Raw genomic sequence first — 26,661 nt, forward strand, 5'->3', positions numbered from 1 at the left:
CTTAAGATTCTCACGGCATCATCTCTGTGAAGCTTCTGTGGGGTCCCCCACCCTGTGTTACACGATGTGAAGTGCGTTGTGGTTTCCCCTGTCAACCCGTGTACTTGTATCTCTGCCGGCATTATCATTAATTCAGGGACTGCTCAAGTACACGCCTTGTCTCCTCCCCCTCCTCTTTCTCCCAGGCCCCTTGGCCTCTTTGTTATAGGAATGAAAAGGACAGGATGATTACACAGTAGGATTTTATCCTACTTGGTAATTGTAGTTGTGCTGTCACATTAAGAACATTTAATTGTCTCACACTGCAAGAGATCAATCAGAGCAATGGTGAGTTTTGCTACAATACACTGTACTACCGTCTACCGTACACCACCTACCCCGCCCTAACAGGTATGTAAAATGTAATAGGTGGTGCCACCTATTACATTTTACATGTCAAAGTCTACATTTTGTTTCTACATAAATAGAGACGCGTTTATGCATTGTACCTATACCCTGTTATTCCATTATTCAGTGGGATATTTAGTCTACCTTAATTGCAGTTCGATTATGTGAAAACTGGCTGGCTTAGAGCGTTGTTCTCTGCTGCTTGACAAACAGAGGGGGTCAAGCAGGTGCTGTCCCAGGTGCTGAAATGAGACGACAGATCTCGTTAAAGATACACAGACATTCAGATTAGACTGACGATAGTGCCCTGCCTGAGCCGCATTCCAAGTTATTACCTCCGGCGAGTCCAGAGGTAAACGGTGCATTCATCAATACGATGTGTGCAGCTTATACATTAGTTGTGGCCTCCCATGTAAGCCCTCTTGGTACAGTAGGTACAGTAGTAGTAGATACTAACTCAGAACGCAGTCCTGGAGGACTCTTGTGTTGAGGTCAGGGGGGCAGAGGTGTTAGGGGTTGATTCTTGATTCTTACCTTTATGAGTCTGGGGGGACTAGGGTGTTGAATGCAGAGCTGGAATGTATAAACAACAGTCTCAATTTCTCACGTAGGATTTCCTCATTTCCAGGTGGGAGAGGGCAGTGTGTCGTTTTGTGGCATCGTCTGTGGATATGTTTTGCCGGTAAGCAAATTGGTGCGGGTTAACAACTTGCTATTGATCAGCTCTTTGACATGCTTCTCAAAGAATTTGCCCACTATATACACTGACACCACGGCGCGTAAACAGCGCCTCAAACTGTGACTCCGTCCACAACCGGGGGAAGTTGTGATTTGCGCTCGTTCACTGCAATGCAATTTGCGGCATTTTCAAAACAATATTGAGCAGCGTAGCGATTATCAAACGTATTTGCAATGCCATACGTTGAAAGATCTGTTGCCCGTGGACAAGGCACGCTACCTCCGCAAGTTAGATAGCATCGGCATAGATGTTTGTCCGTATGTGATTAAGGATTGGACCAAGTTGCATTGGCAGCCATAGAAATGTTTTACCCCAGGCTAAAACCGGATGTGACGTTTTTGGGCGTTCCTGTCTAGCGTGGTGTCAGTGTATGGGGGTGAGGGCCATGGGACACCAGTCATTTAGAGACAAAAAAAGACTGCAGCTTTTGGTACCTCTAAGTTGAATCTGTAGGCTACTTTATCCGTGTACTGTTGTTTGGCTGAATGAACTGCACTTATGAGGACATACTGTAGCATGTGGAATGTTTCTCCTCCTCAGTTCCAGACACAAAAATAACTCTGATTTGGTTAAACCTTTAGGGTTTTGATGGGGGCTAAATCAGTTTGATTTACAACAGCAAAAGCATTTTTAAAAAAAATATGTACTCCATCACTAGACACTCACCGTGTTCAGCCAGTAAATGTCACTGCTTACCATTGTCACCATCCATTAAGTGGTTTCTTGTGTCTTAGCTCAGGCTCACTGTTCTGTGAACCACTGTGAAGGACACGTTATGCCTGACTCATGGAGATCAGGGGGTTAAATTAATATACGTTTATACGAATATAAGTAAGGTTATGAAAGAATAATCACATGCCGGGGCATTCAGTTCAGGCAGTCATGTGTGGTTGGACTTTAGAAGTCTCCATAATGGCCAGAAATACTACATACAATTCTTCCATGGTTGTTATTCAGCTACAGTGATGTATTTTTGTCAGCCAGGTGTTTCGCTAATTACGAACCAGACTGCTTCCATGAATTAGAAGTACATTATGATTCATTACGCTAGTTCTGTTCTCATTAGCTGTGTTTGTAGAGTAACTGTAATGTACGTGAGCTGTTCATTCCCAGTGCCGTGGTATACGGTTCAATACAGAAAGGTTTTAGGGCTGTTCACCTATACAGTACCAAAGGGTTTACAAGATTGCTGACATAAGTTATGTCCACACTCCTACATACAGTACGTTAATAACAATCATATTTCCCCCTTATTCAATGTCAAATGAATTGCATTTTTCCTTTGGCCCGAGTCCCCACAACAGAGGGTAAATATGAAATATGTCTGTGTTGAAGGGCAGTATTTCTCCTTGGTTGTTATCCACCCCTGCTAGGACAAGCACTTTCAGTATGCACACCATGTCAAGTGCAGCCAATGCCAGCTTCCTGACAAGTAAATGAAAGGCCCCATCGTTCTTCTTGTTTCTTCCCAGGTGACACCCTCTGTCCCCATTCCGTCACCATCAAAAAGCTGAACAAGATGCCGAGAACCTCAAAAACGGTCCATTATGGGCTGCCAGGGGGAGCGCAGACACCATTAAGGAACGATATCGGTTACAAATAATGCATGTCTCCAGCCTCATTCTCATCCTGTCTGAGAGAGGAGGGACAGCGCTGAGATGTACAGATGCACCACAGAGACCTTGCAGGCGGTGCAGCGTCCTCGCTCTCGCAGACCAAGGGCATCTCCCCCCACCAGAGACATAGTTTCTGCATATAGAGCATGTCATGTAATTCCACACTGAACACACCGAACATACTATAGAGCGATTGAAATGAGTGAACTATATTGCCGCTCTAAGCACACGCCATTTGTGTCTTTACATCACAGCATATTGTGATGTTCTTTATTGCTCTGTTTTCGGTGATGGAGGATACATAATACTGCAGTTCATAAAGTGGTCTGATAAACGAGGGCTCTCATCAGTCTCAATAACCTCACCATCGGTGATATCAATGTCACTTTTCATGGCTGCTGAAATTAAAGACCGCAGGGATGGAGGAAGTCATTACTTAGAAAACTCATTTAAACATCTCCTCCCATAGTGTATGAAACGGCACTGTCAAACGATCAACCTTTGCTTCTGGCTGCACAAGGTTAGTCAAGCACGTAGTACTTGTAACATCTCCTTTAGCGGTAAAAGATGCAGTAATCAAGATGAGACAAATTCCACAATGGTTTTTGTGTGCTAAGGGAACCTCCGCAGTTCGTTAGGCTTAATCACATTTGTCTTTCCATAAAGTTTCTGCTGGGGTTAAACTCACTGTTACTTAATTATCTTTCTCGTGTTTTACCATGATGTAATTTTCTCTTTAGATGATCTCGCTAGAAACAGTAGTGATAGGAAATGATTTCACTACAGCCAACCATCAGTGAGGTGGTTTGCTGGATTCAAACCCAGGGAAAACAAACTTCTACCACTCTCCCAAAAGGGAATTTCCCCATGATGGCAGAGTTTCTTGAGTTTCTTTACTATACTACCACAAGCACAGACAAGACAATAGAAAGACAAAAACATTTTAAGATGTGTTGCAGAACTTTATTGTAAATCATTGGATGACTCCAAGCTTTTACTGTTGATTGTTTAATTGTGATAAAAAGGCAACAGTGACCAGATAAACAGTAGTAAGTGCAACATTCTTAAAATGTAATCTCAAAACCCTGAAGGCTCACTCTTTCACAGTGAGATGCCATTATGTTTTGAGGCATTTATGTCTTTTTAATGAGAGAGCTAAATTGCTTTCATACGCAGTGATTTTTGTGCGAATGAAAGCCTTACAGACTATGCATGTCAAGTAGACAGCTAAATGTTCCCTGGCACAGTGCAGGCCATGGGCTATAGCATTAGGAGGCTCACAAATGACCATGTGACTTTGCTCTGCAAGAAACAAATTGTAATGGATGAAATGCAGATTTCTGCCGGGAACAAACTTTACACTACAAGTCACCTACATACAGGATATCATCACTTGTGGGTGGAAACTTTGTATGGTTACATTTCAGAAAATGTAAAAAAGTGCCTGTGTTCCAATAGAATAGATCCAATATAATTATTATTTATTCACAAGCTCTTTTCATTGGTTAAACATTTCTAAAAAAAGACACACGTAACCACCTATAGTTTCACTTAATTTGAGCTTTTCTTTAAAAAATATAAAGAATAGAAGATCTACAAGCTCCCAACACATAGCTAGGTAAACTGAGACCTCACGTGGCTTATTACTTTTCTAAAGCGGTTACTTGAAATCATACATAAACATCAACATAAAAATCATAGACTAATTAAAACAGTTCTTAATAATTCACTACAAGAACAACTTCTACAAGAAAGTATAGTTACCGGGTACCAGGAAGAGCAACCACAGCCAGTCTGTGTTAGACGTCAACTTTCCCCAAACAAACACATAGAGAAACAAAACGTAACTGTTTCTAAAACATAACTCAATATCATTGTATCTAGATATTCAATAGAGCAGGGGTTCCCAAACTGTTGTGTGTGCACCCCCTGTGGTGTGTGAGTGCCTTCTAGGGGGAGCGCCTAGGCGGTGCATAACAAGGCTAATGGTGCTTGCGCACACTTACAATTACAATTATAGCATGATGAACATATGCTGCAATATATGGCAAGTGTATGCAGAATATATGCCATATATGTGCATATATGTGGATATGAAATATAAGAGCAAAAAGTGTGATGAAAATTCTAAATGGTGGAAAATCTTTCTAGACGCAAATGGGCGTGGCCTATATGTTATAGTTAGTAGCTATAGGGCAAAAGGTAACGTGGACTGTTATAGCGCCACTGTGAGGTCGACTGATGTAATTCTTCTTCAACACATTTTCGTAATTATTATGAACCTCCTCCCCAAGTTTTGTAAATATAATGTAGGACTTCCGACTGAGACTGTACTGTAGGTCTCCAAGTAAAAAAATACTTGAATGGGAGTCTTCGATCTTCCCATTATAAGTCAGTGAAGAAAATGTATTCACTAATACATTTAATTGACAACGTTAAATTTGTTAAATTTAGACCTCCATAATGTAATGGTCAATGCATGTGTGGAAATTCAGAGTGCAGCGAATTAGTAGCAGTGACAGTGTTTCAGAAATTCACACAGACAGACAGTTCCGAATACAAGCGGCCGGAATTAGTTTTCTTCGACGGGTGGCTGGCATCTCCCTTAGAGATAGGGTGAGAAGTTCAGTCACACGAGAGAGACTCGGAGTAGAACCGCTGCTCCTTCGCCTGGAAAGGAGCCAGCTTAGGTGGTTCGGGCATCTGGTTAGGATGCCTCTTGGGCGTCTCCCTAGGGAGGTCCTCGACGCACGTCCCACTGGGAGGAGACCCTGGGGCAGACCAAGGCGCAGTTGGAGGAAACACATCGACTCACTGGCCTTGGAACGTCTCGGAATCCCTCAGGAGGAAGTCACTAATGTTGCTCTGGAGAGGGAAGTCTGGAGCACTCTGTGGAGCTGTTGCCCCCGCGACCCGACTACGGATAAGCGGTTGAAGATGGATGGATGGATGGATGGATGGAGACAGACATTCCCTTAATTATATGTTATCCTTTGTTTAGCGTTTTTCATTTTCAGGCTTTATGGTCATCATGACTGACCAGGATCCTGGATCGCTTGATTCTATAGGCTTAAAATAATTGATATAAATATATTTCTAAATCTCTGGGAAAAATGAATGGCAGATTTTTCAGTGGGTCCAGAAAACCATGCCCACTGCTATGCTCTATAGAAATGTATGATTCTTTAAGTCAGATTTAGCTACTATGTCTGTGAACTTCCTGTGCAAACTGTAGCCTTCCATCGCAGATGGTTTGCGAACGATGGGGAACGCTTGTTTTATTTACAAGCCCCGCCCGAAGCCTCTCAGTCAGAAGCCCTGCACTGCCGGGGCTGGTAAGGAGAACAAGCGCTCGCCTTAATAATAATAATAATAATAATAATAATAATAATAATAATAATAATAATATCTGGGACTTCTATAGCGCTTTTCTAATACCCAAAGACGCTTTACATGTGTGGGGGCCGGGGGGGGGGGGGGGGGACAAGAGAAAAGGACAACTTTATTATAAGAAAGAAAATAAGAATAAAACCAGTAAAACATTCAGCTGGGGAATGCTAGTCTGAACAGGTGGGGTTTTAGTGCGGTTTTGAAGGTGGGGAGTGAGGGGGCATCCCGGATCTGTTGGGAGAGGGCATTCCAGAGGGTAGAGGCGGCCACAGAGAAGGCCCTGTCGCCCCAGGTTTTGAGCCTGATATTCTTGGGGATCACAAGGAGGCCGGCATCGCTGGACCTGAGGGAGCGGGATGGTGCGTGTGGTTCGAGGAGGGCGGAGAGGTAGGGGGGAGCCGGGTTGTGCAGAGACTTGTAGGTGGTGAGAAGTACTTTGAAATCAATTCTGTGTTTGATGGGGAGCCAATGGAGGTCACGGAGGACTGGGGTGATATGGTCTCTGGAGCGAGCGGCCTTACCTCGTTCAACTACAGATAATATAATGCTGGATCACTGAAGAAAGAAATCATGCACCTGTGATTGATATAAAATGATCTAAGGTGTAGATAGTCTCACTTAGTACGACTACTAAACAGAAACCACTAACCAGCCAATCGGAATCAAGGATCGGGACTAAACATTTTAGAAATATTTTCTGAAACTGCATTTATAGTGTGAAAAAATGTGTCCCAACAAACATGCATGATGTTTGTTGGTACAACCGTTGCCACCTGACATCTGTAATGACAACCACAGTCACAACCAGGAGATTATGTTTAGATGCAGTACACATTAAAGCATCAGTTGTGTTACGAAGGATATGAGATATCAGTGTGACGCCACAGCAGTGATGTCACACCGAGTATAAGGTCTACCCTAGGAAGTTGAGAATGAGAGAGTAGCAGTACAGACCAGCTAGAGAATAACTCTAGACACGTAGCATCGACAGCTTGTAGCACCAAGCGAAGACGTTCTCAACTCCAGGGCTCAAGGTCTCAGACCTCGGCCTCCAGTAGATAATCCATCTACACAGGTAGACTAGTTCTACCCCCATTGTGCCAGACTCCCAGGCTCTCTAATACAGAGTCCTCGGTTATAAGTTGTTTAGTATTTGCCATAAACATGGTATGGCTGAATGACCTAAGATCAGCTCACTCCTTTTGAGTACAGATATGTCCTCCTAATTAGTAGCTCCACCAAGTACCAACATTTTAGTCGTATAGATTTTAAATGATGTAAACAATATGACCATTGTGTTTGTAACTGCTGGGAAAACTATCAAGCAATCAGAGAAACATATATTTGCTAGCTGGCCTACAAAATGTTGTGTTTATTCATTAGTAGATGGACTAGTGGTACTACTAGTGGGTAGTGGTATAAACACTGACTGGACATGGACACATCTCCTCTTCTTCTTCTTCGTGTCCGGACATCCTCTATACGAAGAAGAAGAAGAAGAAGAGGAGATGTGTGAAAAGAAAAATCTCCTAGAGATGCTAAGCAATAAATCATTGCAGATAATCATATTTCTTTCACCTAAAAAAAAAACCCTGTCCATATTGGTAAAGAAACTTGCTTTTTCTGATGAGCTGGTGTTTTACATCTAGTTTGAGACCGCAAAGAGATGTGACGGGTAATGGATATTGTTGTCAAGGCGAATGTGAAAATCTGTCATGCACACTGTCAGCATGAGAAATTTATTGCACACTGTCAGCATGAGAAATTTATTTTTGAAATAAATGAAACACAGAATAGCCAAAATATGTCAAACTTGTCATGATGACAGGTGGAACTAAATGTAAGTATCATACAGTTTACATTTCTTTATGTAAAGTTATGGAAACAGTCAGTAAGAGTATAGACAGGCCAAAGGCTGTGACTACATGTTATTGTAGATCAGGGTTGCCCACACATTTATGACGTGAGATCTACTTTCAAAATGACGAGCTCAACAAGATCTACCCACTGAAAAAATAATTGTACCAATGCCCCAGTATTTAACTTAAACGCCCAATGCATTCTCAATGGCAATATCACAAACTTTGGCATGCTACTAGTCCTACATACTTACACCTAGAAACCCCATTCAAACCTATTTAGGGTCATCTTACGGTGGACATTGCCTGAAAAGGAATCTTTGAAATGTTTCATAGTTTTAGAAATATAGTGCTTTCAAATTTGAGAAATTCACAATGGGGCTCAATGGCAGATATTGGCACGTCAAAGAATGACTTTCACCTAGAAACTCCATTCACACATTTTATAATTCAGCTTACTGTGGAGACACATGCTGGAACTTTTTACTTTGAAATGATTTGTAGTTTCTGAGTTATTTAACTTAAACGCCCAATGCATTCTCAATGGCAATATCACAAACTTTGGCATGCTACTAGTCCTACATATTTACACCTAGAAACCCCATTCAAACCTATTTAGGTTCATCTTACGGTGGACATGTTTGCCTGAAAAGAAATCTTTGAAATGTTTCATAGTTTTAGAAATATAGTGCTTTCAAATTTGAGAAATTCACAATGGAGCTCAATGGCAGATATTGGCACGTCAAAAAATGACTTTCACCTAGAAACTCCATTCACACATTTTATAATTCAGCTTACTGTGAGTGTGGAGACACATGCTGGAACTTTTTACTTTGAAATGATTTGTAGTTTCTGAGTTATTTAACTTAAACGCCCAATGCATTCTCAATGGCAATAGCACAAACTTTGGCATGCTACTAGTCCTACATCAGGGGTGCCCACACATTTATGACGTGAGATCTACTTTCAAAATGACCAGCTCAACAAAATCTACCCACTGAAAAAATAAGTGTACCATTGCTGAAAATAGTTTAAATATATAATGTACCTGGGGGGGCTTTGGAATAGGGAGGGAGAAATTCTGACAGGCAGTTTCTGCTGTCAAAATATGTCCCCCCCGTATTTAACTTAAACGCCCAATGCATTCTCAATGGCAATATCATAAACTTTGGCATGCTACTAGTCCTACATACTTACACCTAGAAACCCCATTCAAACCTATTTAGGGTCATCTTACGGTGGACATGTTTGCCTGAAAAGAAATCTTTGAAATGTTTCATAGTTTTAGAAATATAGTGCTTTCAAATTTGAGAAATTCACAATGGGGCTCAATGGCAGATATTGGCACGTCAAAAAATGACTTTCACCTAGAAACTCCATTCACACATTTTATAATTCAGCTTACTGTGGAGACACATGCTGGAACTTTTTACTTTGAAATGATTTGTAGTTTCTGAGTTATTTAACTTAAACGCCCAATGCATTCTCAATGGCAATATCACAAACTTTGGCATGCTACTAGTCCTACATATTTACTCCTAGAAACCCCATTCAAACATATTTAGGTTCATCTTACGGTGGACATGTTTGCCTGAAAAGGAATCTTTGAAATGTTTCATCGTTTTAGAAATATACTGCTTTCAAATTTGAGAAATTTATAATGGGGCTCAATGGCAGCTCTATGGCACGTCAAAAAATCACTTTCACCTAGAAACTCCATTCACACATTTTATAATTCAGCTTACTGTGGAGACAAATGCTGGAACTTTTTACTTTGAAATGATTTGTAGTTTCTGAGTTATTTAACTTAAACGCCCAATGCATTCTCAATGGCAATAGCACAAACTTTGGCATGCTACTAGTCCTAGATGATTCTAAATATAAACAATCCAAACTCATTTTATACTTTAATACTTTTTACAAAATGTAAAGGCATTTTAACTTCTATTTTCACTAATGAAGAGCATATAGAGAGATGACTTCTGCACACCCGGTAGGTTTGGAGCAGGTGCGATGATGACGAGGCATATACAATGTGGAAAGGAGGTAGCCTGGCTAATAAGCCAGACTCAAATCACACTGTCGTGTGGTATTTGAGTCTGGAGATGCTGTGTATGGATCTTGTTTCCCGGGGGGCGGGTTCAAACATTTTCTCTTTGACGCAATTGGTCAGAGCTACTGTCAGTCAAAGGTCTCAAGCATTGAACGTCACTGTACCAAAGCCCGCCCATATTGCATACCGTGTCCCGATTGGCCACACCAGTTCTCTGGTGTAGGAAATGGGCGTACAATTGAGCCTCTCCAGACCGTAATCCGCCGGCAGGCAATTTTTTTTTGCCAATGGCTGATTCGGTCTGGCTTATTAGCCAGGCTAGAAAGGAGGGACACCCACCCAGCAAGTGGCAGTGTGCGGGTGTCCCTCCTTTCCACTAATGAAGAGCATAAAAGTGAATGTACTTTGTGTAATTATGCCTTATGTTAATGTAAATAACATTAAATAAATAAGATCAGGCTGAAATTAATAATAATAAAAAGACTTCTGGTGGGTAAAATTAAGTATTTATTTCTCAGGAGATAATTGCTTTTCTACTAGTTTTTCTTTGTGGGATTCAGGAAACAATGTTTTAACTACTGGCGGCTGCTTGTCCTTAAACAGAATATCTAGCATAAACACTGATAGCAATTATTTCCCTCGTTGTACCCCATAATTACATTCACATCATGATTTTGACATTCAACCTTAATGCCCTATACTGTTCCAGAAAGCAATGTGCCTTGTGTGTTTAGAACAGAGAATACTTTATTAGGAGTGGGACTTACTGTATTGCCTGTATAGGAGCACGGGTGTAGTATTTATAGTGCTTCACCTCAGGCTACAGGGCCGCATTGATGCTGAAATTAAACCTTGGAATCATGCCAGACAATCTTCAGGGAGAGTCTCCTGGCAGGACACAATAGCACTATAGCACAGTTCTTGGCCTTCGCTCCCAGAAAGATAGTATGTACTTTCTTGTGCAGTTCCACAGGTAGACTGCATTGTTGTTGTCTCACCTGCTGGGGAACAGATTCCTCCCTCAGGACTCATCCCATGTGTTAACGAGATGGCGGCGGGAAGGCCAAGACAGTTTGTCCTCTACAAACCTTCTTTGATGAGATTTTAAACCCCCTGCCAATGGCCACATTGCAACAACAGCCAAGTCAATTTCTATTCAGCCATATATTCTAGACTGTTTTAGTGTCTACACTTCTAATATATTGAGTTTGAATTGACCTCTGAGAGTGTAGTGCTCGGGTGGTACGGTGGTGAGGTCCCTGCCCACACCACCACGGAGTGTAGTGGTTCGAATCTACCGCGGTGCATCCGGCTTGGTTAAGCATCTATTCGGACATAATTGGCCTGTATTTGTCACTGAACGTACTCCTAGAGCAACACCTGGAAGTGTTGGGTTGGAGGAGTTTTCTCCCAGTGTGGGCTCCTCACTGGCAGGTGAGCCAGTAGGGTACAATAACAGCGGCGAGTGGCGCCCTCTGGCCAAGTGGTCCAGGCGCATGCCACATATAGGCTTTGGCCTGACAGCGCGTTGCGTGTTCGAGTCCCGTTCATGCTGCACGACCTTTGCTGCATGTCTCTCTCTCCCTCTTCCCTGTCCATCTTCACTTGATACTATCAATAAAGGCAGATCATTTAATAATAACAGCAGTGATGCGGCCACCATACGTACCTGTGCAGTTCTCTATATTGGCATTTACACTGTTTTGACTTTGCAATGTTTGTTTGTGCGAGGTAGAAATGCTAAAGGAGTCTCTCAAAGAGCTGTAGAGTAGTTTTGCCCAGGGCAGCACCACCGGCACACCCATATATCCAGTGTTGAATGCTAGGTCCAGACATGATCTGCTACTTTGATGTGGAGTTCATGCCTGAGCTGTAGGCACGTTATCTCCAAGCGCCTGTATGTTTGAATGGTAGTGGTGGTGGGGGGGGGGGGGGGGTTGAGGGGGGGGAGCAGTGAACTATTTATTATATATTCAGTACGGGGCATGAAGCTGAAGATTTGCTAAACCTGCCTTTGGTAAGGTTGTTGTGCACATGTACTGTATCTCATGAGACAAACTCACTCACAGTGGAGGAGTTTATTCTCTGTACCAACTATATTCTTCATCACACTTTTGGAACTGCATCGCAACCTAAATAAAAAGTAAATACATATGTTGTTTGTAGATCTACAGATAATAGTCTTGGTTTACATTTACACTGTAAATTACTGTACATTCCACAGTAATTGTGTCATTATTAATTGCATTATAGGTAAATTAATGTAAGCTATCTCTCTCTAGGTCGTCCTCGGACGAGCCCTCTAGCGACGTGTCCAGTCATCTTGATCCTCCACACTTTCGTCCCTGTGTCTTTCTGTAGTAGGCCTACATACATCTATCTACTGTACATGTAGGTAGTACTGTAGGGATGCCCCCGTGATCAATGCCTGTGTGTTGACTCCTGTAGCACAAGCTTGCTGACTGGGAGCTTGTGGTTTCTGTGGCGGTGACTGACCAGCCACCAGCCCCTTCTCCTGGCTGCTATCTTCTCACTCACTCTTGGTAGCCCCCATACAGATTTCTTGTTAATGTATTCGTTCTGGTTTTATTTGTATTTCTTTCCCAGGCTCTCGTTCTGGTTCATGTTTAGTACACACACAGTCGCAGAGAAGAAGCTGAGCTTCATACAGTATGTCGGGGAGGTTGGACTTCCACACACTGGCCATGCCATTCAAAGCCCTACAGGCAACAGCTTTCCTCACTTTAGGTCTTGCTCTGGTGATTTGTAAAAATGTCAGTGCTTAAACTTAGCCTGGAATCCAGACTGATTCGCTACGTTCATTTTCTTCTCACTTTGATCAGGGTCAGACACGCATATTTCCAAATGTCACCAATTACGTAGGCAAGTCAGGAATCAGGGTAGGGCCTATCAGACTGATGTCACTGCTGTTGTTAGTTTTTCCACATTTTGGCACAGGGATCAGAGAGACCATATTTTTGTTTGTGGGTGGGTGGGTGGGTGCCTGGGTCTGAGCACGAAAACAGCATGGTTGTTTTTCACCACCTGTGTGCAACCTAACACACACACAAACACACACGCACATATTAACTGTATATATGATGATTTTGGGTGTGCCAGTACAGTACAGTACAGTACAGTACAGTACAGTACAGTACAGTACAGTAGAGGGTACAGTAGAGGGACCCCCAAATGGTAACTCTCATTTCTCTATACCGTTTCGGATGTGGGGCGGCTCGCCGGAACCGGGCCGGCACCCTGGCCGTGGTCCTGTGGGTCTGGAACTTCCGGGGACCCCCCGGGGACCCCCAAACGGAGTTGCACCACGCACTTCACACGGGTGTGATTTTATTTGTTTGTTCCGTATTATGTTTGTATTCACCAACTCTGATCATTATGAACATCTTCCCAGTCCCACACCAGTAGGGTAGTCTCTTTGGAAACAAAGAATGAAGAGAAAGCTGCTCATATCTAGCAATCTAGCAGCAAAAGGCAAAGAATAGGGTAGCGCACAACATAGGCAGAGATGAACACGACAGTTGAAGGGGAAGATTGACGAGTGAAATCACCAGTGTGATTTATCTGACAACCTTTAAGGAAAGGTTGTGTGTCCCCAGGGAGTGCTGCCAAGCAGTAGAACATAGTGAAGAAAAGGTCAAGAGTCAAGTGAGGTGCAGGATTGCAGAAAGAGAATTTCCTCAGATAGTAGCATTTCTTGTCTCCAATGCATTCTTGCAAGGCTGTTATGAGTAAAGTCTAATTGTCTCCACCAAGCAGAAGGTATGGGGAGTATGTTTTGAAACTGTGCACACGCTCTCTCTAGATGCCAGAGCAGAACCTCCGCCCCAAATCATTCACATGGGCCCGTTATAGCTCCACCAGAAGGCTGATTTTGGCAAAAAATAAATTGACGGTACACCTACAGACTATTGGCTTCCAAAGTTTGCAGGACTGCTCCGTTTTGAACAAAATGCCTCACATCATGAACACAGCATTTCCGTGAACTTTTGCACACACATTCCCACTAGGCCGAGGAAGAAATGCCACTTTTCAAATCAGCCTCATGGTGGCGCTATAACAGGCTTGTGTTTGTACCTAGATAATTGCACCGAGCTGCGTAAAATTTGTATGCACACTCCCTTGAGGCCAATGAAAAACATCTGGCATGCATTTCTCAAATCTGCCTTTAATACCTGTGTATATCTGAAATACATTATTTTCTATTAGTCCTTCAGATTCTATCCAAATATCACATCGGTACACATGATCTTTATAGTCATGTGATCAGACGGATCTGTCTGATTTTGAGGGGCGCCTCCTATGCCTAGCCTCGGTCCCAGCCTTACTCATCTGCGAAGAGAAAAGCCTGGTTACAATCTAAGGTAGAGTGCATAGCCGGAAATGTCGGGCCGGAACATCCGTCAGATGTATTTCCCCTGGATACAATATTTTTCGACCAATCACAACACTTGTTTCATACACAGAGAATGTAAACAGATTTGTAAAGCGTCAACGTCATTTCCTTGAGCCATACTTCCGCCAAAATCCCGCTACTTCCGCCAAATTCCAGCAATGCACTCTAGGTAGGTCTTGCCCAGCGTGTCCTATGCCCAGCTTTCTGGGTTTGTGTATACACAACATTGGCTTGTGATTGGCTGATCACCCCATAGCGATGATTTGATTGGCTGAGCAAAGTACTTATTGAAGATAAAGTGAGTGCAGAAAAATGAGGATGCAAAGTGTGATTGGCCAGAATGAGATGATGTATGATGATAAGAGCGCCCCTCACTTCACACGTGTGTGATTGTTTTGAGGAGCTCTAGCTCCTCCTATGTCCAGCTTTTGGTGTATGTGCAAACACAAACTTTGTCTTACACAAACATTAAATGCCATTGACGAATGAATGGACAAACACAAACATTGCACAACACAAACATTGAAGACAAAAGAGATGACGCAACTTGTGGCCGAAATGAGATTATGTATGATGATAAAAGCGCCCCTTCACACAGGTGTGATTTTTATATTCTATTGTGGTTGGCTAACATCTAAAGTGTGGTCTACTTACAGTACACTGCTCACTGCATTAGCCTTTCTTCTACACTTTGATTGATTGAATACTTTATTAGTCAGCAATGTAAACAGCATGAGGTACAGTCAGACATAGGTCGTACTCAGACATAGGGACATACATACAGACATACACACTCCGTCACTTAAAGGATCGGTTGGCACCGCTCAAAATAACACAAACATGTCATCAATAAATACAAAACACTATACTGTATGTAGCCTTCAGTACAAAGGAGAAAAGGGGAAGACATCAGTAAATGACACCTCCTTACATTTCTATTGGAAATTGCATTCACCCACCCTTGTGGTCTCATGATATATATTTTGGTAGTACAAGATCATTGTCGCTTCCTCTAGTAACGTTGTTCATACAACTCAGAGCGATGGTTATTGTTTCACTTCACCCTGATGACTCGTTCACCTTCAAGCACATGCTACAATTTCTAAATCCTACACTTGATCTGTTTGACAAGAGATGTCAGCTTATCCACCGATTCCACATCCAAAGGCATGTGCTGAGGCAAAAAGTACATATGTCCTTGACTCCTTTTTAGTAGCATGCAATCATGGAGGGGCAGCAGGCTGAAATCATGTCATTGAGGTTAATTACAGGCAATTAAACGCCAGTTGGCTGTTGCACTGACACTAGGTGAGGATGAGTAGTGGTTTACAGTCTAATGAGTCTATCAGAAGTGTCTGTCCGTGTGGTGTTATTGGAGGGGGCGGGTGGAGCCTGAAGGTGTGGGCTCAAGTCTACTGTAACTTCCTGTGGAGCGGTTCTATTTTTGTTAAAGTGACTTTTGTCCTTCATACATACTTTTGGTATTTTTTGCAACATTCTACACTACAGTATTAGAGCTCACTAGTGTAAAGTGTTTTGGGAATAAAGTCTCGCTATCGAAACACTGCATTATGTGCACACGGTGCCACACAACATTATATTAAACAATGGAGCTTGTAAAGCTTGTAAACTTAGGTTTCACAAGGCTGACAGCTTTCAAATTGATTTGATAGCTGACAAATCACTGTAGCCTGGCGTAGATTAATCCTACGGTCCGTAGTATTAATCTTCACATCAGTTATACAGCTGTATTGCTGTATTGTAACTGCTTCGTCCTCTATATCACCTCTCTTCATTTTCCTTTTTTTCCCCCCGTGATTTTTTCCATTCCTCCCCATCTCATCCTCTTAGGTCACATTCCCACCTAATACTTCGGTAGACTTGATGCGAATGGGAGGAGAATTGGGACTTCTTGCATATTTAATTTGCTGCGGTTTGCCTTCACACTGTCATCCGCAGCTATTGGAAACGCTCTCTCTCTCTCTCTATACGCACGCAGCCACGCACTGTTCTTTTGGGCATGGAAGGAACAGCGCTGAGCGCACTGATATAACAGACAGCAGCGCAAAATGTTTACAAGTTTATCGAGATGAAAGTCCCTACTCCCCAGTCCCCACACAGTGACAGCACTCCATGTTTACGGCATGCACAGACAGACAGACATAATATTCTGTAGTGTAGGCTATAATACACTGTAGTGTTTTTATGTGTTTCCTTAAGCAATTGATTAATGTACTCGTCCTAATTTCGATCAGGGCTTCAGTCTCCTCATTCGACCACGTCTATCCACGGTAACGGGACATCTTTGCGCTGCGTAAAATATGCCTTCTCCGTCTCCAACTGTGTTCAGCTCCTCACCCACCACATTGTTTGCTTCATTTCCTTTATTTACTGCGGATTGCATTCACACCTGCACCGAATCGTAATCAAGTGCGATTGGAAGCGAAGCGAAACCCCCGTTTTTGTTTGGAGTAGAATGCGGTTCTTTGATACGCATTAGGATTCAAATGAGCCTTCACACCTGCCAAACGAAGTGCACTTTCTGACAATGCGCAGCAGGATTCGTTTTAATCGCAGCAAAGCTTTCTGGTGTGAATGTCACCTTAATCAACCCTATTTAGCCTAAGTTGCTCTGCTTGTTTCTGCTGCTTCAGAGCTGAGCATTCTGGGGCTGAGTGAGATTCAATATATCTCACATCCATTATTGATCCTTCCTTATTACACGGCTTGGTTGAATGCTTGATTCTGATTGGTCAGTCACAAAATTCAGCGGTGTGTTATTTCTTGATAACAGACCACTCCGCTCAGAGCGCTGACTAATCAAAAGCTCGGAGCACCTGGCTGTGGCGCTGCGCTGCTTGGATTTGACATAACCTGACTCCGCCAGCTGGTGGCAGCAGTGAGTTCCTCCTCCTGCTCCCATCTGGTCCCTCTTGGGCAGAGACGATGTACTCCGAGCCATTTCTGACCAGAGAGATATGCGGCCGTATGCGGCCGCTAGAGGCGGAATCAACGCGATACTGATGACGTATTGAAGCGCTGCCAAAGTGCAAATGTAAACACAACCTAACAAGACTACAACTCGAAATTATTATGGAGATATCATACTTTTTGTCCCACTGCTTCCGGTTTGTCGTTTCTGCTTGAGAGAGCCCAGATCCAGGCAGGAGGAGGGGACTCAATCAAGGGGCCAGTGAGGCTATTCAACGTTGAAGCTCTGGGCCCTAGTGGTAGGAGGAGGGACTACAGGCGGACCCGTGGATTCATAACCGGGAAACCCCGTGCAGCTGGGCTTTAACATTGAGCGCTCGGTTGCACTTCCGCATTTGACCACCAAAATTTGGTGGTCAAATGCGGAAGTAGACGTTCTGAGACGGTACTTCCGGCAGTCTTCCGGGTGCTTCAAAACGCCACTGAGCAACTTCCACTGACATGAATAGCTGGGGGGGCGGAGCTTCGCGCCAGTTCAGTCTCTATCCTTTTATATACTCTATGGACTCAATACTGCCGCAATCTGGCGGAGTCAGGTTCAAAATGACAGCCATGTAAACTAACACACAATGTCATTTAACTAAACAACATGCTTTCAAGAATGTTTTTGAAAACATTTGAAGCGAGAAATAGACGACGCAGTACCCAAAAATGTATTCCATTTGATCAACACTCACTTTCGACTCGTTGCGCTCTAGCTGCTGCGACATTATTATTACATATTTAACCAAAGTTGAACAAGGCCTCTAACTTATAAACACTTAAACACACAAAGGTTGGGAACTCTTTCCTGAAGGATTTGTCTCTGTCACAGTGTTAATGGCTGTCCACATGACGGATGTTAGCTGTAAATATAAATACATATTTTTAAAACAATATCGTTGGGTCACTTTTAGAGCAATTTGATGGACCATAGAATATTCATGAGTGTACAGTAGATGCTCACATTATTATCATTATCAATCTTAAATTTGCAGCTGCTATTTCATTCATTCATTCATTCAATCATTCAATTGGAGGACACAAAAATATCTCAATCATGATCTTTTCCTTGGTGGTGGTGTTATTATTATTATGGGTATCCTTATGATCTATACTCCTGTCAACACCTCATATTGTGAGCTTGTATAGTTTGGCTATTTTTGGCATGTGCCACCAGTTGTACGATGAAGTATACATCAGGTTTCAGAAGGGAGAAGCTCAGCGAGACGTCTCCACAGACACTGATGTGTTGTGACACTGATGGTGCACACAGCTGACCTTTGGGCTGTTGAGTGCGGCTCAGACAACACTTGCTGCATGTGTTTGTGTCCCAGAGACAGTCTAATGAGGATGTGTCTGCCCACTCCGAGAGGAAGTGCCAGAATACAGCTGCTGCCAACAGCGCTGTAATCACAGCGCCTTGCCTGACTCATATTGCATTACATACTTGTCTGGGGAGGATTATTCCTATGGTGCTTTAAAGGGTTGAGATATTATCCCCTAAATTAACTTACTGTAAATCTTATATATTTTTGGGTCTTTTTGTGGTTTGACGAACCAGACAATAATATTGCTGTTTTTGTTTTGTGTGCTTGGCTGAAGGATTGAGGCTGTCATGGTTTGTGGGTTTTTAAAACATACAGTGTGCTGTACAGTGTAAAATCTGGGAGTGCAAATTTAACTAGAGTCTATAAATAGACTCTGCAGTGGCAGGGAGGAAATGCCGTTTTTGGTAGTAGACAATTTTTAATGAAAATTAGATGACGTGGCTCCACCAAAGTACAGTATGACTGAAATTACAGTAGATAATTTGATCTATCTTTACTAGATTAATTGTATTATTCCATTATCTATCAGACTGTCTGTCTGTCTGTCTGCCTGCCTGCCTGTCTGTCTGTCTGTCTGTCTGTCTGTCTGTCTGTCTGTCTGTCTGTCTGTCTGACAGTATAGAGTATAGAGTATAAATCAGGCATTACAGCCTTGATGTCTGTACATGTCATGTGTGATTGTTCATGTGCACAGACAATTGTCCATTCCTTTGTGTGAATTCATGTGGATTACCCAGTAAAAACTCTGTATTAATTTAACTCTGAGGGTGCACAAAATGTCAAACGAACACTCAGGATTTGACAGTGTATGTCATGTTTGTTGTTGAAAGAACTGAAGCATGGAGCAGCTTTGGAGCCAGTGTGAAACCTCAGTGGCGCGCTCCACTTTATCCGGCCGGTCTGTTCTCGGGGGTCACATCAGATTGCCGCTTCCATTAAATATTGGCCTGGCACTCTTGAGGAGGACGTCACCTTAGGGGAGGCCTGCTTGGCCAACACCTGTCCCATCTCTGAGGAGGACGTCACCTTAGGGGAGGCCTGCTTGGCCAACACCTGTCCCATCTCTGCTCTCTCCATTTGAGGTTGTTTTGACATACCTGTGGTTCAGGGGAGTGATAGATCTCCTTGGAGGTCCTCAGCCTTGCGATGAAGGGCAGACGGATGTGACATGCTGGGTTAATGGACAGCAGGTCTCAAGTGTGCTCAAAAGAAAATCGATCTCCAGGACAGCTTTGAACTGATACTGTTGAGTTAACCTGTTGAGTGCTATTTATTATGTTTTGAGTTCATCTGCTTTTCTGTATTCACACATTGTTAAACAGTAATGCTGTATTTCAGGGCAGATTCTGTTATCCTCCTTCAACCAATGAGGCTCAGTACTGTCCTCTACTTTGAATGTCCTTTATGTTGGCACTACAGAATGCTGATGAATCTAAGTAAAGCTTCCTCGTTTGTCTTCCATGTTCAGTGGCTGTCCTTAGTCTTACAAGGATTGAGGAGATAGTCACTCTCTGGAGGAGAGTCAGTGGAGCATATGAAAAAGAATATCACTCATTTAACAGCAACTCACCACCAAAATGCCAATGGAATACATTTCATCCTCTTAGAGGCTTTATAGGATTGGCTGACAAATGATGAGTATAATTTGTGCCTCTTCACTTATCGCAGGTGGGTCAGTTTTATTGACAGTAACCATGCCCAGTGGTCATCAGAATTTCCTGAAAAGGAAACACAGGCAGGTACTGGACTAGGAACAAAAAACGACTTCTAAGTGCACTTTTTTTAAATGACTCATCTTGCACTCCCTGCATGGTGCAGAAATTCAATGTACTCTGTAAAAAGCTCTCTCTGATAATCTCATTACTGAAACTTTCTGTTTGCCAATTAGCATTCAACCTTGAAGTGTGAAGCCTAGTCAGAAAAGTCACCATCTGTCAGTACAATGTAGGGCAACCCTCTGTGATGTTGATGTGCTCACAGCTCTCTGACTGTGTTTGTTTTGGCTGCAGGAACTTCTACTACATCACCATGCTGCGCGACCCAGTCTCCCGCTACCTGAGTGAGTGGAAGCATGTGCAGCGCGGAGCCACATGGAAGACCTCCCTCCACATGTGTGATGGACGCTCGCCCACCCAGGATGAGCTGCCCACCTGCTACAGTGGTGATGACTGGTCGGGTGTCACCCTGACGGAGTTCATGAATTGCCCGTCCAACCTGGCCAACAACCGGCAGGTCCGCATGTTAGCCGATCTTAGTCTGGTCGGCTGCTACAACCTGTCCTCTATGAATGAGAGCGAGCGGAACCACATCCTGCTGAGCAGCGCCATGAGCAACCTGAAGACCATGGCCTTCTACGGCCTGACGGAATTCCAGCGCAAGACGCAGTATCTGTTTGAGCGGACGTTCAGCCTTCGCTTCATCGCCGCGTTCACACAGATCAACAGCACGCGCGCCGCCAACGTGGACCTCAGCGAGCCCGTGCGCAAGCGCATCGAAGAGCTCAACTTCCTGGACGTGCAGCTGTACGAGTACGCCAAGGACCTGTTCTTGCAGCGCTTTCAGTTCACCCGCCAGCGGGAGCATCAGGAGGTGCGCTTGAAGAGGCGCGAAGAGCGGCGCTGGCTCCGGGAGCAAAGAGAGCAGGGCAGGTCCTGGCTCCCCAAGCGTAGAGGGGACGGGAACAAAGGTGGGAATGACGGAGGTGATAGAAAAGTGAATCACGGTGAATTAATTACCACTACTGAGGACTACACAAGCCAAGTGGCCCGTTGGTGAGGCTGTGGTTCCACAAAGAGAGAGTGAGAGTGAATAGAGATTCTACAGAGAACAGTTTCAATACGTACTGTGAACTCTCTCTCTCTCTCTCTCTCTCTCTCTCTCTCTCTCTTTCTCTCCATCTCTCTCTCTCATATTCTCTCTTTATCTTTTTTTGTCTCACTATTTATCTATCTACCGTATCTATCTGTTACTCAGCTTCAACGTGATCCAAGCGCTCTGCTAGTTTCTTTATTGTTATGAAAACTGCCAAGTCTGTGAGTCTCACAGCAGCTCTGCCTTGGAGTGCCCTTTGGTGTCTTAAATCTTTAAATGGATGGTTTTATTGATTATTTTGTAATGGTTGTTGATTTTGGTTGATTTTGGTTCTTATGTTTCGCTCCTTTATTTATAGGCTTATGCCTTGGTTATTCATTAACATGCAGATTGTTATAACTATTTAAAGACAGTAAAGCTGAAAGGCAAAACAATCAATAGAAACCGCTCATATGCTGCTGTGTTATAATTTTAAATTGGACATTCACTGTGAAGGGGCGAATGTCAAACTTGTTTTTCTTGTAACTGGCAGAATAATTGTTCCACTTGAATTCTGTATAGAATAATTTACCGTTGCATGTCACATGTCCATGTTATAGTTATAGAACTGGGGAATGGAGAGTGACTTCCATAAAGAAATGATGAAAGCCAAAGTAAACACATTTACAAATTATATAAAAGTATATCTCCAATGTTGATATAACAGTGCTATACACCCTTTTTTTGTGCAATATTCTGCTGATTGTACATATGCCAGAGAGAGCTTATTCTTCATGCATTTTCTTTTAACGGTATTTTGGGGGCTTTTCTGCCTTTATTTCTTTGGATAGCACAGGAAACAGGGAGAGAGAGAGAGAGACAGGGAGTGACACGCAGCAAAGACTGTCAGACTCGGGAATTGAACCTGTGACTCGCTGTCAGGGATATGGTTAGGCTGCATTTGAGCCTATGTGGCTTAATCACTAGGCCATCGGCACACCATTCTACGTGCATTTTCTTTTCTGTCTCCAACTTCAGTTCTGACATTCTGAAGTTGCTATTCATAGAGCCACAAAGGCATGCTAAAACCACGAACACATAATTCAGCATTATTCAGCCAGGTACCATTCTGCCTCACTCTGGATGAGACATTAACCACATACTGTAACCGTATAGACAAATCCATGTAGACCAGGTGTCGCTAATTAAGGCTGAGGTGTAAAGCTGCGCTTAATGGTACACCTCAGATATGGCTGCGCCCAATCCTCCATGGATTTGTCTATAGACTTTGGTCTGTTGGTCCCCATCTTCTTTCCCCTCCACCACATATCTTTTATCTCACCAAAAATAGCAGCTGAATATTCACCTGTATTTCTGTCAAAACTGTTCATCAGTGACACGTTATCGTCGTTATCGTTATCGTAAGTAGGCCTACTCTGATGTAATCCAAAACATATAATATAGAATTATGCTCGAGTTATTTCAGATTAATAATAGTAATAGTGGAGATGTGGTAAATATTGCAGTTGATGAAATAGGTCAGTGTGGCTGGCGTGTGTGTGTGGCCTGACTACGAATGTAATGCTCAGCATTCGACAGGAGTTCTTCTCTCGCCGTCACAGCGGCTGCACCATCCTAAATGTTAGTAGATCTCCACGTCAGCCGCGCCATGGGCCACTAGTAGGACGCCCTGCCTAACCCATTTAGACCCGAGGACGCGTCTGTATGGCCTTATCTTTTAACCACTTTAACAATTTAACAATTTTAAACTTTAGCTACTGACAAATAGCAGATCTACAAGCTCATAGCATGGCACCGAGAGCTTGTAGGTCTGCTATTTTTGAAAAATCGTGAAAATGTGGTGCAAATCTTTGAATATATATTATTTCACAGAAAACATTTTAACACAAATCTTTGCTTCTGGGGGGTCCCTGGTACAACATATTTTTAGTTTGGGGGTCGACGGCCGAATACATATAATTCTTGGGGTCCTTGACATGAAATAGTTTGAGAACCACTACAGGATTTAGAAGACATTTGTAGAATCTGATGATCTCACGTCTTAATGGGCTAATGTCAGCAGCAGAGACAGCTGGTGTACAAAGCCCAAACTTAAAGCAAACAATGGAGAAATAAAACACACCAGTTTCCAGTCCCCCAAATACAATTTGTAGGGCAGTACGTGAAAGATGAATGCGGACATTTTATATGGTTAAACGGGCATCAAAGGCTGTGCAGCTCTCATGTCTCTTATCTTGTGCAATGTTAAATGTCTGCTTATCAAATTAAACCGCAGGTAAATGTCAGCATATACTGTTGCTGCTATTTTTACCATATTAATGCCTTAATTGTCTGTACAGTATAGGCCTACTCTTCTTGCTCTTGCTGGCGGTACAAACCACCCAGGGATTCATAGGCTACAACTGTTTCATATAACAATCAAATTAACTGCTGTCAAAGAAGGTGTGTTGGTTCAGATGTTGGGCAACTGAACTGACACAATACAGTTGTGTGAGTACGTGTATACTGTACGTGTACATGTAATGTTATACAATTATGAGGTATTTGCATTTTAGAAAGAACATACTGTACTGTGTCATAATAGAGGAATGGAATGTTTGTGGCATGTTATTCATGTTTCAGTTTTTAACTGAAGCTTTAATAGCATATGATGTACCTGCTTTTCTGACACTCTAAGCCTAATAATAATAATAATAATAATAATAATAATAATAATAATAATAATAATAATAATAATAATAATAATAATAATTGTATTTGTGTTGCACCTTTTCGGACACAGATTGTGTACTGTAGCACAAGGTGCAAAGTAATGAAAAGTAATGAAAAACACAATATAAACTATTAAAAATGTATGAGTACAGAAGCTTACATGTGCTCTGCACTGTTAGAGAGCACGTATGTGTATCGGTGCATAAATATGCAAGTGAGTGGATAAACGGGATATGGGGAAGATCAGGGACGAATAGTTTTCATAATCCCCTGGCATCACCTGTCACTCATTAGTAGTCTAATCACTCTGTGAGGAGTGCATAGGCGCGATTGTATACACAGTCAATGCAAGACGAGAATTGCGCGAACGGGCGCGACCTGATGCGGCACAAACGAGGCGAATATATATTCAGGTCCAATTCCTCATGGGGGCCAAGATCCCTGGTCCAATTCCTCATGGGGGCCCTGGCCCCCCGGCCCCCACAGACTCTACGTCACTGGGGAAGATACAAAGTCAAACCCTGTGAGGATAATTAGGGGCATATTGTGGGGATCACCACGTTTGTTTTACCCACCATTCAATACCTCCATCCTAGACTGCAGTTGAAAATTATTTTCAGTTATGGTAAATGCGTCCAAGATATATTTAGAATGTTTTGCTCAGTAAATTGCCTCATTGTTCCCCTACTATTCTAACTTAACATTTATAAAAGGTGTGTAGTAGTATATGAATGTGTTATCAACTAGAAGTAAAAGATAGACGTAAAGCTCACATACGAAACAAAATGTTATTTTTATCTGTATGTAATGGTAGTAGGTAGGAGTATGTTAACACAATTCCAATTTATATACATATACAATTGGGGGGTCCCCAGATTACAGGATTGCGAGACATGGCCAAAGCATTTTTGGGTGGTCCCCACTTTTTTACTCAGTGTTAATTTAACTGGGAGTGTAAAATCAGACCCGTGCTGTTGGGATGTCTTACTATTGTTTCTGTACTTCGTAGTACTGTACTGTACTGTACTGTACTGTACTGTACTGTACTGTACTGTACTGTACTGTACTGTACTGTACTGTACTGTACTGTACTGTACTGTACTGTACTTCATAGTTCATAGTACTGTGCTCCGTAGTACTGTACTGTACTGTTCTTCATATTCGTAGTACTGTACTGTTCTTTGTAGTACTGTACTGTACTGTACTGTACTGTACTGTACTGTACTGTACTGTACTTCATAGTTCATAGTACTGTACTGTACTGTACTGTACTGTACTGTACTGTACTGTACTGTACTGTACTGTACTGTACTGTACTGTACTCCTCCCTGGCCTGTGTGTGTGTGTGTGTGTGTGTGTGTGTGTGTGTGTGTGTGTGTGTGTGTGTGTGTGTGTGTGTGTGTGTGTGTGTGTGTGTGTGTGTGTGTGTGTGTGTGTGTGCGTGTGCGCTCTACTGGCCACTTTAGGTGTTGCAGCTAAGTACACATACACACACGTACATACGTACGTACACATACAGACATAGCTCCGCATAGGAGTGGCGCTAGCACCACTACAAATGGACAGGTCCATTTATATTTACCACATTAAATGGACAGGTCCATTTATATTTACCACATTAAATGGACAGGTCCATTTATATTTACCACATTAAATGGACAGGTCCATTTATATTTACCACATTAAATGGACAGGTCCATTTATATTTACCACATTAAATGTTAAATTAACACAATTTGTGTGCTTTTCTGTTTTGGTGTCTGAGTGTTTTTGCAGTTAACTTTGCAGTTACATTTTTTTTTAGTATTTTTTTGGCTTTCGCCTTTATTTTATATATTTTGCAAACTTAATAAAACAACCACACCTCTTAGTCAATTAAACCCTCTGATATATCTTAGTACAACAGACCTAAGTTGCAACTGTACTTGGACCGATTTTTGTCCATCTTCACCAAATCTCTTCACCAAAATTAAACGATCTACATGCGTTGACACGTTGTGGGCATGTAGATCACTAATCCACTGCTCCAGCATCATCAACATTGGAGATACAGTAGCTTATAAACTAAAGGCACGAAACAATCCAATAAATCCTCAAACCAGTGTATGAATCTTTCATGCATGCTAAACGGTGATTTATAGTTATTTGCACGCCGCTGTCGTGCAACTAAGTATAACTCAAGCATATGGTTAATTTCTTTATTCTCAGCGAGAACAAAATATACATGGAATGACTGCCTGTTATAGTGAAAGAAGGCTAAATAAAGTGTATATAACTATATTATTACTGTGATTATTTATTTACCAAATAATTTCCTGAAAGAAACACAATAAAAAATTATGAAATTAAAAAGTGAAAGCCTATCATTAAGTGATGAAA

General features: G+C 42.5%; 1 protein-coding gene across 1 annotated transcript in view; it reads left to right on the plus strand.

The window, feature by feature from the left end:
* Positions 1–21,534, plus strand: part of hs6st3b (heparan sulfate 6-O-sulfotransferase 3b) — a gene marked incomplete at both ends in the record, with an annotated part of 94,808 nt that extends 73,274 nt beyond the window's left edge. The window contains one exon of the mRNA XM_079518428.1: positions 20,769–21,534. Coding sequence (XP_079374554.1) covers positions 20,769–21,534 — 766 coding nt within the window. The remainder of the gene's footprint in view (positions 1–20,768) is intronic.
* Between the last annotated feature and the right edge of the window lie 5,127 nt (positions 21,535–26,661).

Source organism: Electrona antarctica (assembly GCF_951216825.1).
Source record: "Electrona antarctica genome assembly, chromosome: 13".
NCBI classification, from domain to species: Eukaryota; Metazoa; Chordata; class Actinopteri; order Myctophiformes; family Myctophidae; genus Electrona; species Electrona antarctica.